We start from the raw sequence: 17,547 nt of genomic DNA on the forward strand, positions 1-17,547 counted from the left end.
TAGTATTCTACAGTAGGGTCAGAGGGCAAGGGCTTGTAAAATGTTGTGCTGAAGAGTTGTCTCATATGTAGTCCAATCTATTCTTGACAACCACAGCTGCTCCTTTGTCAATTTATTTGATAATGTCTGGATTGTTTTGAGGTGGACTCGTGCTAACTCATAAAGCCAATCATACTTTGGACTTACTTTTATCAAGGCATCTAAGATGGAGAACTCAAGCAGAGTGGAAGGTGAAACTGGTCCATGAAATGACAGCTGGACCCAGATGTCTATGGCTACTAGACCCTATACCATGGCTTCAATTTCCATTAGAACATAAGAACATGCCATACTGGGTCAGACCAAGGGACCATTGAGCTCAGCATCCTCTTTCTAACAGTGGCCAATCCAGGCCATAAGAACCTGGCAAGTACCCAAAAACTAAGCTATCCCATGCTACTGATGCTAGTAATAGCAGTGGCTATTTTCTAAGTCACTTAATAACAGGTAATGGACTTCTTCTCCAAAGAATTTATCCAAAATTATTTTAAACCCAGCTACACTAACTGCACTAACCACATCCTTTGAATTAAAGAGCCAATGTGCAGCCCTGGATGAGGATGAGGAGATGTCATCCCATGATGAATAGGAACCAGGATATGCAAATCCCAAAGCTGCGGTCACATTAACTACTGCCCCTAGGAGGTGGAGGTTAGTGGTTGATGATGACTCACTTTTGAGGGGCACCGAGGCATCCATCTGGTGACAAGACATTTTGTCCTGGGACATGTTCTGTCTGTTGGGGTCCAAAAACCAAAACATTACAGAGAGATTGTCAAGAATCCTCAAGCCTACTGACCATTATCCGATGATACTCGTTCATGTTGGCATGAATGATACTATGAGGTACCACTCGGATCATATCAAAAGTGACTTCATGGCTCTGGGAAAGTGAGTAAAGCAAATAGATGCATAGTTGGTATTCTCCTCAATCCTCTCAGAGGCAGAATGCAAGCTAGGCAAGGAAGCTTGCATTCTGGTATAAAATGAATGGCTGTGTAGATGGTATTGACATGAGCATTTTAACTTCCTAATCATGGGATAATGTTTCAAGGATTGCTGAGCAGAGATGGGATCCACTTATTGAAGAAGGGGCACAGCATCATTCAACACAGATGGATGAACAAAACACCAAGGTAAGTAAAACATTCAATGCTCATGTAGAAATAGGAAATATGGGAAAAAAAGGCAATATTTGGAAAGTTATGTACCCTAATGCTCATAGTATGGGGAATAAAGTTCCAGATCTAGATGCAATCATGGAAGAAGCTGATTTATATATAGTAGCTGTCATGGAGACCTGATACATGGAAAACAATGGCTGGAATATAGTTATACCCAGCTACAATCTAATCAGGAAGGGCTGGGTAGGAGGGAAAGGAGGAGGCATGGATTATATATAAAGAAGAGTATTAAAGCAAAATCATTGCTGGGCTTACAAGGTAAGGAGGTGGCACTGTGGGTTAATCTGGAAAGAGGGAATGGAACTTCTATTTAAATTGTTGTAATATACAGACCTCCATCATAGACAGAGGAGATGGACAGAGATTTAATGGAGGATATTCCCAGGATTGCTGTGAAATGGGAGGATTTGCTGCTAGATAATTTAAATCTTCCAGATGTTGATTGAGACTTCCCAACTTGTGTCTTCTAAAAGCAGAGAGATTCTGGATTCTTTGCAAAGAGAACTGTTCTGTCAACTGGTAACAGAGCCCACACAGGAGGAGGTGATACTGGACAGGTGCTTACCATCGGGGACAGCATTTCTGATGTTGTAGTGGATGATCATCTAGGAAGCAGTGATCACTGGATGGTGTGGTTCAGTATTATGATGCAAGAGATAAAGGCTCATTCTAAGGTTAGAGTCCTAGACTTCAGGAAAACTAACTTTCTCAAAACAAGGGAGCAGCTCAAGGAGTCCTTAGCTGGGTGGAAAAATCTAAGGGAAGCAGACAAGCAGTTGGGAAAACTAAAAGGAGATATCATAAGGGCAACTAATCCTTTTGTTAGGAAAGTAATTAAAGGGAAGAGGAAAAAAGACTTTTATGGTTTCTAAAGAAGTAGCTGAAAAGGTAAGGGAGAAAAGGTTCGCATTCATAAACTACAAGAGATTGCAGAAAGAGGAAGACACCATGAGAGGCATGAACAGCCCAAGGCACCATAAGAAAGGGAAGGAAGGACCAAAAGAGGCAAAAGGAATGCCAAGGCAACAATAGAGAATCAAAGCAGCAAAACCATGGGCATGAACAAAGAATCTTCACAACACCCCTCATCAGTTGGAGTCCCACAGGGGTCCTCCCTGTCGCCTACTTTATTTAACATATATCTTCTACCGTTATGCCAACTTCTCACCGACCTCAACCTCAAACATTTCCTCTACGCGGATGATATCCAGGTTCTGATCCCCATCAAGGATTCCTTCGCTAAAACTCTGGCTTACTGGGATACATGCCTCCAAAAAATTAAACTCCTTCTCACCAGCCTAAACCTGGTACTAAATTCCTGCAAAACTTAACTCCTGCTCATCGCCCCAGAGAACAGCACCATCACCCCTACACAGCAAGCCACGCCAACAATCACACAAGTGAGAGACCTAGGAGTCCTAATTGATAATCGCCTGAATTTCAAAGCCACTATCAACAAAACCACCAAAGACTGTTTCTACCAACTACAAGTGCTGAAAAGAACTAGACCTCTTTTCCACGCCCAAGACTTCAGAACCATTCTGCAAGCAATCCTATTCTCAAAATTAGACTATTGTAACACCATCCTACTTGGCCTTCCTGCTTCTTACACCAAACCGCTTCAGATGGTGCAAAATGCAGCTGCTCGAATACTGACAAATACCAGGAGAAGGGATCACATAACCCCCATCCTAAAGAGCCTCCACTGGTTACCTATCCACTTTAGAATAATATACAAGGCCATTCTTACCACATACAAAAACATCCACCTACTGGCTCCCATTGACCTACAGATCCCTCTCCGACTACATAAATCGTCAAGACCGACAAGAGATGCATACAAGGGATCGCTACAGGTACTGCCGTCCAAATCCACCAGGCACAGCACGCTAAGAGATCGGGCGTTCTCTACAGCTAGTCCACCGTTATGGAATTCCATCCCCCCTAATCTCAGACTGGAACCATGCATCTCAACCTTCAAAAAAAGACTAAAGACCTGGATATTCTTACAAGCATTCCCGGACTCCAAATGATTTAACACCTCAATGCCATCCCTCAACTCCATCCACTATCGTTAGCCTTTTTTTGAATTAATAACCTGTCCTTTCTCTTCCTTCTTCGCCAAGTTCTAGTCACCCTGTTAAATGTAACTGCCTTTCTCCGCACCATTGTTATAGTTAATGTTTTACTATGCACCCCTGTTTGATGTGAACCAGCATGATGTGACTGCGGTCTTGAATGCCGGTATATAAAAATCCGAAATAAATAAATAAATAAAATGAAAATGTCAAAGTACCATGAGAGGGACAAAACATCCACCCATAGTGGCAAGAACACTGCAAAGTTCCAAATGTGTGGCAAAGGGCACCAACAAAAGTGATCTGAAGACCATAAGGCACCTAGAGAGATGCAAAGGCTTCCAACAAAAGTGATCTGAAGACCATAAGGCACCTAGAGAGATGCAAATGGTTCCAACAAAAGTGATCTGAAGACCATAAGGCACCTAGAGAAATGCAAAGGCTTCCAACAAAAGTGATCTGAAGACCATAAGGCACCTAGAGAGATGCAAAGGGTTCCAACAATAGTGATCTGAAGTCCATAAGGCACCTAGAGAGATGCAAAGGGTTCCAACAAAAGTGATCTGAAGACCATAAGGCACCTAGAGAGATGCAAAGGGTTCCAACAAACGTGATCTGAAGACCATAAGGCACCTAGAGAGATGCAAAGGGTTCCAACAATAGTGATCTGAAGACCATAAGGCACCTAGAGAGATGCAAAGGGTTCCAACAATAGTGATCTGAAGACCATAAGGCACCTAGAGAGATGCAAAGGGTTCCAACAAAAGTGATCTGAAGACCATAAGGCACCTAGAGAGATGCAAAGGGTTCCAACAAAAGTGATATGAAGACCATAAGGCACCTAGAGAGATGCAAAGGGTTCCAACAATAGTGACATATGCACCGCAAGCAGCACTGGTGAGAGAGTTTCCAGCCGCCCTGGGTGATGACATCACAGAGCCACATGTTTCTCTCTCTCTCTCTCTATGAAACCCCAAAATCGCATATCTTTTACTCCTGATCTCAACTACCTCCTTGTCTCCTGCGTGATGAACTGCTCGCAAGTCGCAATCTCTCTCATGCCTCCATCCTGCATTTAAAAAATGGCATCCTTGCGTCCCCCTATAGTGCCCTGCCCAATTCCCACAATCTAGTGAAACACCTAGTCATGCCTAATCCTTGTGCTGGCCCTGACCTAAAGGCACCTATACAGCAAAAAATGGCACCAACAATAGTGAAACAAAGACCCCAATGCACTAAAATAGATTCATAGCTGTACAAAGAGTGGCATGAATAGCCCCATGGTCCTGAAAGAGGGTGAAAACAGCACAAACAATGGCATGAACACCCGAGATTTAAAATGTGGCATATGGAAAACAGCGGAATGGCATCAAACTCCCAAAGCGTAGAGAGAGGGGTATGGAAAACTGTAAAGTGGCATCAAAATCCCAAGGGACAGACTATAGCAGCAGTATTTGTTCTGATGAAGGTGGAATAAACAAATAAATAAAAACTGTTAAAAGAGGGGCTTCCCCTCTATCTAATTACAGAATGAATACCAGCTTCAGACGGTAATAAAGAGAGAGGTTTATTAATACAGATAATTAAATAGAGGAAGACGGAGAATTCCTCTAGGAGCAGAAAAATACAGAGAAAAAAGGGTACAAACAAAGGTGTACAAAGTCTGTTTAAAATCTGCTCAGTGTTCTTCACGTGTGCATCAGTTTATATAGGTTTCTGAATCTGCTACTATCAGACATCTGCATAATCCACACCCATTACCTTTAATAACCAATCAATATATATTTTAACATGTGTACAGCAGCTTGCTCTTACTATAGGCCACAGGCCTCTTCTTATCAGTTAGAATAACAAACTTAGTTCCATCCTTCCAGGAATGATGTCATCTGTGCTGGATGATTCTCTGGCAAGTTCAATGATCATAGTGCATCATAGTGCTATAACTACATATGTGCAGGATATATGCAGTGCACTATTGTACAAAACCCAAAAGGTAGAGCGTGGAGTATGACAAAATGCAAAATGGCATTTAAGCCCCAAGGCATAAGGTGTGGAGAATGGTGAACAGCACAGTGGCTTCAAAACCTCAAAGGCACAGATGGCTGAGATGTAATAACTTGATTTAAACTTTTTCAAATCTGAGGCTTTATGGATGTGGCTCGCCAATGCCCGATATTTTGTCTACCTTGCAAATTGAGGGGGCATCACTTCATTTCTCCATAAATGTAAGCGATTTGGGATTTCTAATAGATTCACATTTGTCTTTGAAATCACAGCTGAGAACATTCATAAAAACAGCACTTTAGAGGCTCACATTGTTTAGGCATTAAAGATACATTTTATATACCAACATTTGATCTGAGATATCACATCAGTTTACATTCAGGTACTGTAGGTATTTCCCTATCCCCAGAGGGCTTACAATCTAAGTTTTGTGCCTGAGGCAATGGAGGGTAAAGTGACTTGCCCAAGGTCACACAGAGCGACAGTGGGACTCAAACCCTGGTCTCCAACCCACTGCTCTAACCACTAGGCTAGTTCTCCTCCAATTTTGTCATGAGATGACTTTTGTACAGTCATACAATTATTTCTCCTGTCAATGGTGGATTACTTTGACTCTCTTTAGGTTTCACACTTAGGGGCGGATTTTAAGAGCCCTGCTCGCCTAAATCCGCCCAAATCCGGGTGGATTTAGGCGAGCAGGGCCCTGCGCGCCGGTGAGCCTATTTTACATAGGCTCACCGGCGCCTATGGCTCACCGGGAGGCGTAAATCCCCCGACAAAGGTAAGGGGGGGGCTTAGACAGGGCCGGGTGGGTGGGTTAGGTAGGGGAAGGGAGGGGAAGGTGAGGGGAGGGCAAAAGGAAGTTCCCTCCGAGGCCGCTCCGATTTTGGAGCGGCCTCGGAGGGAATGGGGGTAGGCTGCGCGGCTCGGCGCGCGCCGGCTATACAGAATTCATAGCCTTGCGCGCGCCGATCCAGGATTATAGCGGATACGCGCGGCCCCCCCAAGCTGGCCAAAAGTTCCTTTTGGGTGCAACAAGGATCCCAGAGCGATCGCGCGGGGAATCACGTGACGCCGCGTCACTCCGACATGACGCCGACGTCACGTGCTCCTCGCAAAGGAGGTCAGAAATGGCGTCCTGACTCCCTGCTCTACCACCAGGGAGTTTTGGTAAGTCTTGAGGGGGGGGGGGGATTAAGGAGGGTGAGGGGTTTAAATATTTATTTGCACGTATGGACATAGACAACTTATGGAATTCTCCATATGACCATATTGACCGCAAATGGGACCCCCTTTCGACTTATGGACTTATGAACATAAACTTTTGCTCTGCACATCCCTAGAATCAACTGTACAGAGAAGGGCAATGGAGCAGCTCCCCTATGAGGAAAGGCTGAAGAGGTTAGGGTTGTTCAGCTTGAAGAAGAGACGGCTGAGGGGGGATATGATAGAGGTCTTTAAAATCATGAGCGGTCTTGAATGAGTAGATGTGAATCGGTTATTTACACTTTCAAATAATAGAAGGACTAGGGGGCATTCCATGAAGTTAGCAAGTAGCACATTTAAGACTAATCGGAAAAAAATCTTTTTCACTCAACGCACAATTAAGCTCTGGAATTTGTTGCCAGAGGATGTGGTTAGTGCAGTTAGTGTAGCTGGGTTCAAAAAAGGTTTAGATAAGTTTTGGAGGAGAAGTCCATTAACGGCTATTAATCAAGTTTAGTTAGGGAATAGCCACTGCTATTAATTGTATCAGTGCAGAGAAAACACGTATTCATCAAAAATAATACTATATATTATTTTGTTTTATGGGACCATCATATAAACCCCAACTGTTGATATCTTTTAGAGCATTAATTGTGCTCCATCGATAGCTCACAGGGGTGCAGTTTTAATCATAGGTCCAATTTTTTGAGGGTTTTTTTAAAGCATTTCAAAAAGATTTTTTTAAAAAAGTACACTACTTCCCTTTGTCATGGAAATTAATTCATGCCCAACACGGTACCATGTTTTGCAAAGCTGCTGCTTCAGGGGCTGGAATCAAGGTGTTTCAGAGTCCACAAATATTCTCTTTTCAGTCCCATAATTATTTTTCTGTAACACAATAAATGCATATTTCAATGTCTCAAAAAATAAAACAAAGAATGGTAATGGGAAAGCAACTTACTTGAGTAAACGCGACTGCTGATTACTTCAAAAGCGCATTCTTACCCGTCACACACTCGGTGTTTTCATAGGATTTAGAAAGCCAGTTTTTAAACTTATTGCGTAATGACGTTGCATGATGACATAAATTCTACTGCTCCAGAGGGGAAAATTTAAAGGACTGCCAGAAACTACCTGACAGAGAACTGACGTGTTGACGTAAGCATGGTCATTACGTTCACAGAATTGTTGAAGAGGCGTTTACAAGCGTACCTGAAAGAAAACTAAATCAGGAACACTCATAGCAATCACTCAATGGGCATTTAGAAATTTTTGAAACGAACTCAGTGAAATGCCATCCACTCATTTTCTTTATTGAGTCCACAAGGGGTCACGGTACGAAGCTTAAATATCCATTTTTGCTCTTGCTGAAAGAGACGGGTAGCTCTGTCACCACCGCGCCAATGAGGCAACACCTTCTCCAAGATTGTCCACTTACAATCTGTAATTTGATGGTCAAATTGCAAAAAATGTTCGACTAAAGGGGCCTCCATCTTCCGTGTTTTCAAATGTGATTTATGTTCTGTCATTCAGACTCGAAAACTTCACTGTGTCATCCCTACATAGAGGAGTTTACAAGGACATACTATGCTTATGCAGTATACCACATAGAGCATTTTATATGTAAACTCTGAGGGAGGTACAGTTTTATGTCCATGGAACAAATTGTCAGCATCCAGACGTTTTTGTTGACATAAAGCACAATCACATACACAGGGTTTCGATGTTTCTTGAGCTGGAACATAATTACTAGACCGAACCACTTGATCTCGAATATTTTGGACTCGAGAATATGCAATGAGTTGAGGAGATGAAAAGATTGGATGGACATCTTGTAAAGACCGCCAATGTTTACGAATAATATTGCTTGCAGCGGCTGCTAATGGTGAATGTCTCATAACCATTGTATGATGATCCGAGTCCTCAGACACTGATTTCAAAAAGAGATTTTCTCAATTATTGTATAACGCTCTACGATATGCATTGCGGACACAGGAAGGTGGATAGCCCCTATCCAAAAAACGGGCCGCCATATCCCTGGCACGATCTTTGTATTCCTGTCTGTCAGTGCACAAGCGCCTGAGTCGAAAAAATTGGCTAACTGGCAAATTTCTTTTGAATGTTGTTGGATGTGCACTATCGAAGCGCAATAAATTATTGCGTTCTTTGGGTTTGCGAAAAATACTAGTTTTCAACAAATTATGATGTTTACTAATCAATATGTCTAAAAAGACAATCTCAGATGTATGATAGACAATTGTAAACTGGAGACATGTTGATAGTGTGTTTAACCATTGAAAAAAAATCAAGTAGGCTAGAAATTGAGCCTTGCCATATGACGAACACATCGTCTATATAGCACTTCCAGCAAACAAGCTGAGATGACCACGAGGTGTTACGTAAATGTGTTTCCTCAAAATCCTCTACGAATATATTTGCCACATCGGGGGCCATTGCGGCACCCATTGCGGTGCCACAAATTTGATTAAAAAAATTGGCCATTATATGCAAAATAATTCTTGCTCAATGCTAGCGTCAACAATTTTAAGATGTATTCAGTAGGAATGCGTTGTGGGGTGGCCTTTTTAATAAGACCTTCTTTACCGCTAGTAGAGCTTCATTTTGCGGAATGATGGTATACAGAGACTGTGTATCCAAAGTGACAAGAATTGAATTCGGGTCTATTTTCAAAGAATAAAGAAACTGGATCATGGTGGAGGAATCTTTAATAAACGATGGTGCCAATGGAATCAGAGGATGCAGAATTTTATCCAGCAGAATCGAGACTGGTTGCAATACCAAATCATTCGCCGAGACTATCGGACGTCCCGGTGGGTTATCCAAGGATTTGTGGATTTTGAGTATTGTATATAGCACTGGTACTCGTGGATGTTTCTTAGTCAGAAAACCATGTTCAGCCTTGGTTAAGAATCCTTCCTCAAACCCTTCTTTAGCCAGCTGTGCCACCTCTTCCATAATCAATAATGTGGGATCTTCAGGAATGGTTTGGTAAAATTGGGCATTTGAGAGTTGACGAGAGATTTCTTGTGAATATTGAGATTCGCTGAGGACAAAAACCGCGCCACCCTTATCGGCCGGTTTGATTACAATGTCTCTTCGTTGGCTCATTTTTTGTAGGGTAGAAGATTCTTCACAAGATAAATTGTAATAGACATGTTGTTTTTTATTTTCCAGCACTTCCATGTCTCACAAAACCAGTTTTTGAAAAGTAACAATTGCTGAATCACCAGAAACTGGTGGACACCATGTAGATTTGTTTTTAACTAATGACACCTCTTGTGTATGTTTATTCATATGTTCAGGCATACTGTCAATAAAAGCTGCACAATGGAGTTGCTGAATAAACTGAAAAAAATTACACCGAAACAGGAAAGGATCGTGCTTAGATGTGGGAACAAAATTGAGCCCTTTGTTGAGAATCTCTTCTTCTTGCTCTGACAAAGGGAGTCCCGAAATATTAAAGACAGCTGTCTTGGACATTGAATTTGTTTGTTTGGAAGATTGGCTTATGGTGGAGGATAATCTAGTTGATGTTGGGACCTCGTTTTTGGTTTCTCCCATTCATTGGAATAATCCGACTGGTATTGTGATCTCATCTTGGGTTTCTTCCACTCTGAGGATGGTTGATTTTGCACACCCCCCCCCCCCCCCTGTCTTCTGTTGCAAGATCCGTATCCTCTCCTCGTTGAACGATAGTAGTCCCCGGACGGCAGTTCTTCATCGCTTCCTGATGAACTATCTGACAAATTGAATGTCACATGTTTTCCCCCTTGTGGATTCTTAGGAATTAACCAAGAATAGATTGCCCCTTTTTATAATCGGCCTCATCCCTTCTAAATTTAGTGAACGTTATCGTTTTAACCTAAACCTAAACCTAAACATCAAAATCACAGAACATATAGAAAGACATGGTTTAATGGAACAAAGTCAGCATGGCTTTACCCAGGGCAAGTCTTGCCTCACAAATCTGCTTCACTTTTTTGAAGGAGTTAATAAACATGTGGATAAGGGTGAACCGGTAGATATAGTATACTTGGATTTTCAGAAGGCGTTTGACAAAGTTCCTCATGAGAGGCTTCTAGGAAAAGTAAAAAGTCATGGGATAGGTGGCGATGTCCTTTCGTGGATTGCAAACTGGCTAAAAGACAGGAAACAGAGAGTAGGATTAAATGGGCAATTTTCTCAGTGGAAGGGAGTGGACAGTGGAGTGCCTCAGGGATCTGTATTGGGACCCTTACTGTTCAATATATTTATAAATGATTTGGAAAGAAATACGACGAGTGAGATAATCAAATTTGCAGATGACACAAAATTGTTCAGAGTAGTTAAATCACAAGCAGATTGTGATAAATTGCAGGAAGACCTTGTGAGACTGGAAAATTGGGCATCCAAATGGCAGATGAAATTTAATGTGGATAAGTGCAAGGTGATGCATATAGGGAAAAATAACCCGTGCTATAATTACACAATGTTGGGTTCCATATTAGGTGCTACAACCCAAGAAAGAGATCTAGGTGTCATAGTGGATAACACACTGAAATCGTCGGTGCAGTGTGCTGCGGCAGTCAAAAAAGCAAACAGAATGTTGGGAATTATTAGAAAAGGAATGGTGAATAAAACGGAAAATGTCATAATGCCTCTGAATCGCTCCATGGTGAGACCGCACCTTGAATACTGTGTACAATTCTGGTCGCCGCATCTCAAAAAAGATATAATTGCGAATGAGAAGGTTCAGAGAAGGGCTACCAAAATGATAAGGGGAATGGAACAGCTCCCCTATGAGGAAAGACTAAAGAGGTTAGGACGTTTCAGCTTGGAGAAGAGACGACTGAGGGGGGATATGATAGAGGTGTTTAAAATCATGAGAGGTCTAGAACGGGTAGATGTGAATCGGTTATTTACTCTTTCGGATAGTAGAAAGACTAGGGGGCACTCCATGAAGTTAGCATGGGGCACATTTAAAACTAATCGGAGAAAGTTCTTTTTTACTCAACGTACAATTAAACTCTGGAATTTGTTGCCAGCGAATGTGGTTAGTGCAGTTAGTATAGCTGTGTTTAAAAAAGGATTGGATAAGTTCTTGGAGGAGAAGTCCATTACCTGCTATTAAGTTCACTTAGAGAATAGCCACTGCCATTAGCAATGGTTACATGGAATGGACTTAGTTTTTGGGTACTTGCCAGGTTCTTATGGCCTGGATTGGCCACTGTTGGAAACAGGATGCTGGGCTTGATGGACCCTTGGTCTGACCCAGTATGGCATTTTCTTATGTTCTTATGTTCTTAACCTCTGCTTTAAATTTATCCATTGTTTTTTGGAACTCCTGGAGGCTAGTATCGAATGTATCAAGGACCGTATCCTTTTTAAGAACATCCATCATCTCCTGTGCCTTGATGTGTAATTCCTCTAAGATTTTCTGTGCTTGTTCAACAATTAAAAGCATAAGGTCCATCGAGCATTTGTTTAAAATAAAGGACCATTTCTCGAAGAACTCAGGAACTTCAGTATAAATTTAGGTTCTTTTACTATACGTAGGCCGCTGGGTATACGTTTGTGCTTCAAATAGTCAATTAATGTTGTAATTCAGTGCGAACCAACCACTTCTGTAAGGCCACCATCTAAGACCAACTAGGAGCCAATTCTTCACGCAGATTGTCAGAAAACAAAGCTGCTCCCTTGAGGGCTTCATTCAAATGGTCTTGAGAAAAACTCAACGTGCATTCCCATTGTATGTGAGACATATTCTCGAGCCCAAAATATTCGAGATCAAGTGGTTCGGTCTAGTAATTATGTTCCAGCTCAAGAAACATCGAAACCCTGTGTATGTGATTGTGCTTTATGTCAACAAAAATTTCTGGATGCTGACAATTTGTTCCATGGACATAAAACTGTACCTCCCTCAGAGTTTACATGTAAAACGGACTACGTGGTATATTGCATAGTATGTCCTTATAAACTCCTCTATGTAGGGATGACACAGCGAAGTTTTTGAGCCGAATGACAGAACATAAATCACGCTTGAAAACACGGAAGATGGAGGCCCCTTTAGTCGAACATTTTTTGCAATTTGACCATCAAATTACAGATTGTAAGTGGACAATCTTGGAGAAGGTGTTGCCTCATTGGCGCGGTGGTGACAGAGCTACCCGTCTCTTTCAGCAAGAGCAAAAATGGATATTTAAGCTTCGTACCGTGACCCCTTGTGGACTCAATAAAGAAACTGAGTGGATGGCATTCCGCTGAGTTTGTTTCCAAAAATTTCTAAATGCCCATTGAATGATTGCTATGAGTGTTCCTAATTTAGTTTTCTTTCAGGTACGCTTGTAAACGCCTCTTCAACAATTCTGTGAACATAATGACCATGCTTACGTCAACACGTCAGTTCTCTGTCAGGTAGTTTCTGGCAGCCCTTTAAATTTTCCCCATCTGGAACAGTAGAATTTACGTCATTACGCAATAAGTTTAAAAATTGGCTTTATTTATTTATTTATATTTATTTATTTATTTATTTAACATTTTTATATACCGGGATTCATGCAGAATTTGCATATCATCTCAGTTTACATTGTAACTGAAAACGACAAGCATGAAGGAATGCAAGTTACATAAAACAGGGTATTAAAATTGGAAAACAGAATACATGGGTAAGATAACTTAGTACATGGGTAAATTAACATGGGTATAATAACTTAGGGTAGATTAACATGGGTATAATAACTTAGGGGTAGATTTTAAAACGCATTTACTCGAGCAAAACTGGTTTTTGCTCGAGTAAATACACTTTACTCAAGTAAGTGGGCTTTTCAAAATTGCTACAATATATGCCACTGAATTGTCCATAGGATTTACTCAAGTAAGTGCACTTTACTCGAGTAAATAGCTTTTGAAAATTACTACGATAGTATGTCACATTTACATGCGTAACTCCTTTGAAAATGACCCCCTTAGGGGCGGATTTTAAAAGGCGCGCGAATAGCCTACTTTTGTTTGCGCTCCAGGCGCAAACAAAAGTACGCTGGATTTTAGTAGATACGCGCGGAGCCGCGCGTATCCACTAAAATCCTGGATCGGCGCGCGCAAGGCTATCGATTTTGTATAGCCGGCGCGCGCCGAGCCGCGCTGCCTACCCCCGTTCCCTCCAAGGCCGCTCCGAAATCGGAGCGGCCTCGGAGGGAACTTTCCTTTGCCCTCCCCTCACCTTCCCCTCCCTTCCCCTCCCTAACCCACCCGCCCGGCCCTGTCTAAACCCCCCCCTTACCTTTGTTGGGGGATTTACGCCTCCCGGAGGGAGACGTAAATCCCCGCGCGCCAGCGGGCCGCTAGCGCGCCGGGACGCGATTTGGGGGCGGGTCCGGAGGGCGCGGCCATGCCCCGGGCCGCCCCGGGCCGCCCCGGGCCGTAGCCACGCCCCCGGGCCCGCCCCCGGAACGCTCCCGACACGCCCCGAAAACGCCGCGCGATTCGGACCCGCCCCTCGACCCGCCCCCTCCGAAAACCCCGGGACTTACGCGAGTCCCGGGGCTCTGCGCGCGCCGGTAGGCCTATGTAAAATAGGCTTACCGGCGCGCAGGGCCCTGCTCGCGTAAATCCGCCCGGTTTTGGGCGGATTTACGCGAGCAGGGCTCTGAAAATCCGCCCCTTAGTGCATAAGGGAGGATGGAGAAAAAAACTGAAAATTATCTTATAGTGATGTTTTATATTTTAAGCTTGGTTTGAGGGTCTTTAGGTAGACTATTTGCTAGTGAGTAGGTGTTGATGTATTTTATTGCCCTGATAGGAACGCTTGTTCGAATAGCCAGGTTTTTAGTCTCTTTTTGAAATTGATTGGGCAATGTTCTGACCGGAGCAGAGAAGGAAGGGAGTTCCAAATTGATGGTCCTGCGGAAGACAGTGCCCGTTTGCTTAGTGAAGTTTTGACGTGTGTTGTTCTGAGAGTGTTTTTGTAAGCTGTTCTTGTTGGTCTAGTTGGAAGATGAAATTGAAGTGGAGAGTTGAGTTCAAGAGGAATGCCCTTGTGAAGGCTTTTGTGAATGATTGATAGTGTTTTGAATAAGATTCTGTACTTTATTGGGAGCCAATGTAGGTCCCTCAAAATGGGGGTGATATGATCTCTCCTGTTAGTCTTAGTCAGTATCCTGGCTGCGGCGTTCTGCAGCATTTGAAGGGGTTTGAGGGTGATAGCTGGAATGCCGATTAGCAACGAATTGCAGTAATCGATTTTAGCGAAAATGATTGCTTGGAGTACTGATCGGTAGTCTTGGAAGTGCAGTAGTGGTCTGAGACGTTTAAGGACTTGTAATTTAAAAAAGCCCTCCTTAGCAGTGTTATTGACGAATCTCTTTAGGTTTAGTTGATCGTCCATGATGACTCCTAGGTTTCTCACTTGGGCAGACAAGGATGGTTGATTTATTTGGTTTGCGTTTGGCCTGGCGTAGTTACCGTCTTGAGAGATAAGGAGTATTTCCGTTTTATTTCTAAACCCTATGAAAACACCGAGTGTGTGACGGGTAAGAATGCGCTTTTGAAGAAATCAGCAGTCGCGTTTACTCAAGTAAGTTGCTTTCCCATTACCATTTTTTGTTATATTTTTTGAGACATTGAAATATGCATTTATTGTGTTACAGAAAAATAATTACGGGACTAAAAAGAAAAGAGAATATTTGTGGACTCTGAAACACCTTGATTCCAGCCCCTGAAGCAGCAGCTTAGCAAAACATGGTACCGTGCGGGGCATGAATTCATTTCCATGACTAAGGGAAGTAGTGTACTTTTTTAAAAAAATCTTTTTGAAATGCTTTTAAAAACCCTCAAAAAATTGGACTTATGATTAAAACTGCACCCCTGTGAGCTATTAATGGAGCACAATTAATGCTCTAAAAGATATCAACAGTTGGGGTTTATATGATGGTCCCATAAAACAAAATAATATATAGTATTATTTTTGATGAATACGTGTTTTCTCTGCAGTTTATTCATTCGTATCATCTAGTAAGGCTTTTTACTATATCATTAATTGCATCAGTAGCATGGAATCTTCTTGGTGTTTGGGTAATTGCCAGGTTCTTGTGGCCTGGTTTGGCCTCTGTTGGAAACAGGATGCTGGGCTTGATGGACCCTTGGTCTGACCCAGCATGGCAATTTCTTATGTTCTTATGTGCAAATTCTAAAATAAACATATCCATGTCCCCAAACATATGTGCTACTTTCACAATAAGTGCAAATATTAGTCTGTATGTGAACTTGCATATACACATATGTTTTAATACGCATGCACACATGCTTCTGCATCATTCCAATATGGCCTCTCCTCTAGGTAAGGCAGCCCAATTTTACCATTTCAATGTTGCACGGTGACATGTTTCAGAGGGAATTGTGGGTCTCTTGGGAACTTTTAACTGATACCACAGAAAGGCTGGAGAAAGGTAACCCTGGAGAAGTTAAGCCACTCACAATTAAAAGTAGGCCCCTTGAGTTTGGCTGAAGTCATGAATAGATGTAGGAAGCGAAGGTACATTTTGGCCTAAGGGGCTCCACACTGACTCTACCTTCCACAAGGAAAAGAAATGGTGTCCCTGGTGGTGAAGATGCAACATGGATTGTTCCCAATCTGGGTGGGTCCAACAAGACAACAGGATGCTGAGCCCGGCCTGGCACAGCCTCCAACAACAATTTAATCAAAGAGCTTCCTATCTCTGTGGGGTAAGTATTTAGTGGGAAATAGGAAGCTGGGTGGGGTTTGGGAAACAGAATAGGGGAAGAGCTGTAGGGGTGATGGAGATAAGGGATGAATAGAGGGAAGGAGGTAGGAAGTGTGAGGTGGGGGTTGGGGATAGGGGGTAGTGGGTGGTAGGGTTTAGTAGGCCGGGTTTCCAAGGGAAGAGGGTAGATGGGGTGGATGAATACAATCTAAGAGATAGATATTCAAAGATCAATATTTAGGTAAGTTATCTGAATAAGACTTATGTGGTTAACTTACAAGGGATATTCAGCAGCACAGCTGCTAATTAGCCAGATAAGTCTTATCAGTCTAACTTTAGATGTGCTATTAAACAGGTCTAACCAATCTAGTTAACTTAACCGGATAAGTCCAAATATCACTACTTACCTGGCTAAGTTAACCAGATAAGTAGTTCCTCCCCAAAATGCCCATTTCCCACCCAAGCAGCAGTAACATGGCTAATCCAGCTAAGTGGTTCTGAATATCAACCTCTTAGAGTATATTCTTGATCATGGGTGACGAAAACATAGGCTTGTCCCTTGCCTTGCTTCCCATCCAGGCAAGCTTCCTGTTCTTCCCCTTCCTCCATGTCTGAGATCCCATTTGATTTGGCCATAACTTTTCAACATACCAGCAGGAAAGAGAAATTGTGTTTGATTTTGGCTTAGGTTTTGCTTAATTGTAGGCTATTTGGTCTTTGTGTTTATCTTGCTTTGTAGTTGGTTTAGTTGTGGCATCTGCCACCAAATGCTTGGAGTGTGTTTCTCTGGTATTTAGGATTAAAGGGGACTCCAGTCCACTCCTGGCTTTTCCTGGTAACTGAACAGAGCAAACAGTTAATTGTGAGAGCTTTGGCACATTATTGTTATCCTCAGAGTGGAAGTCCCTGGGATGTGCGAGATATTGGTGTAAGGTATCTCTTTAGTGCTAGTAAGGAAGTCCTGAGAGTGCATGTTTGTTTCATCTGTTTTTGTCAGAGATTAAAATAACTTTAAGAGTTTTAGGTAATACATGAGTAATTGTCTTTGGAAGTCTTGTTTTTCTTCCTGTAAACTCTGAAAAAAACAGAAACCTTGTTGCACAGAGATGAGAATTCTCCTATCTTATTGTATCTGTCCTTCTCTGTGCTTTGTGAGCAAAAAAAAAAAGTATTTACCCCCTTTCTCTGTCTCCTATCTTTCTTTTTCACCAGCTTGTATTCTTCAATAAATTCCTTTCATTTTGCTAGAAAACATTATGCTAATAGGGGTGAATTTTAAAAGTATTGCTCATGCTATAAAGCACAAATACGTGAGTA

The 17,547-nt window shown here is 42.3% G+C and overlaps 1 protein-coding gene across 1 annotated transcript in view; it reads left to right on the forward strand.

Annotated features, from left to right (window-relative positions):
- The first annotated feature begins 868 nt into the window (after window positions 1-868).
- Window positions 869-17,547, forward strand: part of LOC115083419 (zinc transporter 2-like) — a 106,792-nt gene continuing 90,113 nt past the window's right edge. The window contains exon 1 of the mRNA XM_029587224.1: window positions 869-930. Within this exon, the coding sequence (XP_029443084.1) occupies window positions 869-930 (62 nt within the window). The remainder of the gene's footprint in view (window positions 931-17,547) is intronic.

This window comes from Rhinatrema bivittatum, chromosome 2 (genome assembly GCF_901001135.1).
Source record: "Rhinatrema bivittatum chromosome 2, aRhiBiv1.1, whole genome shotgun sequence".
Lineage (NCBI taxonomy): Eukaryota > Metazoa > Chordata > Amphibia > Gymnophiona > Rhinatrematidae > Rhinatrema > Rhinatrema bivittatum.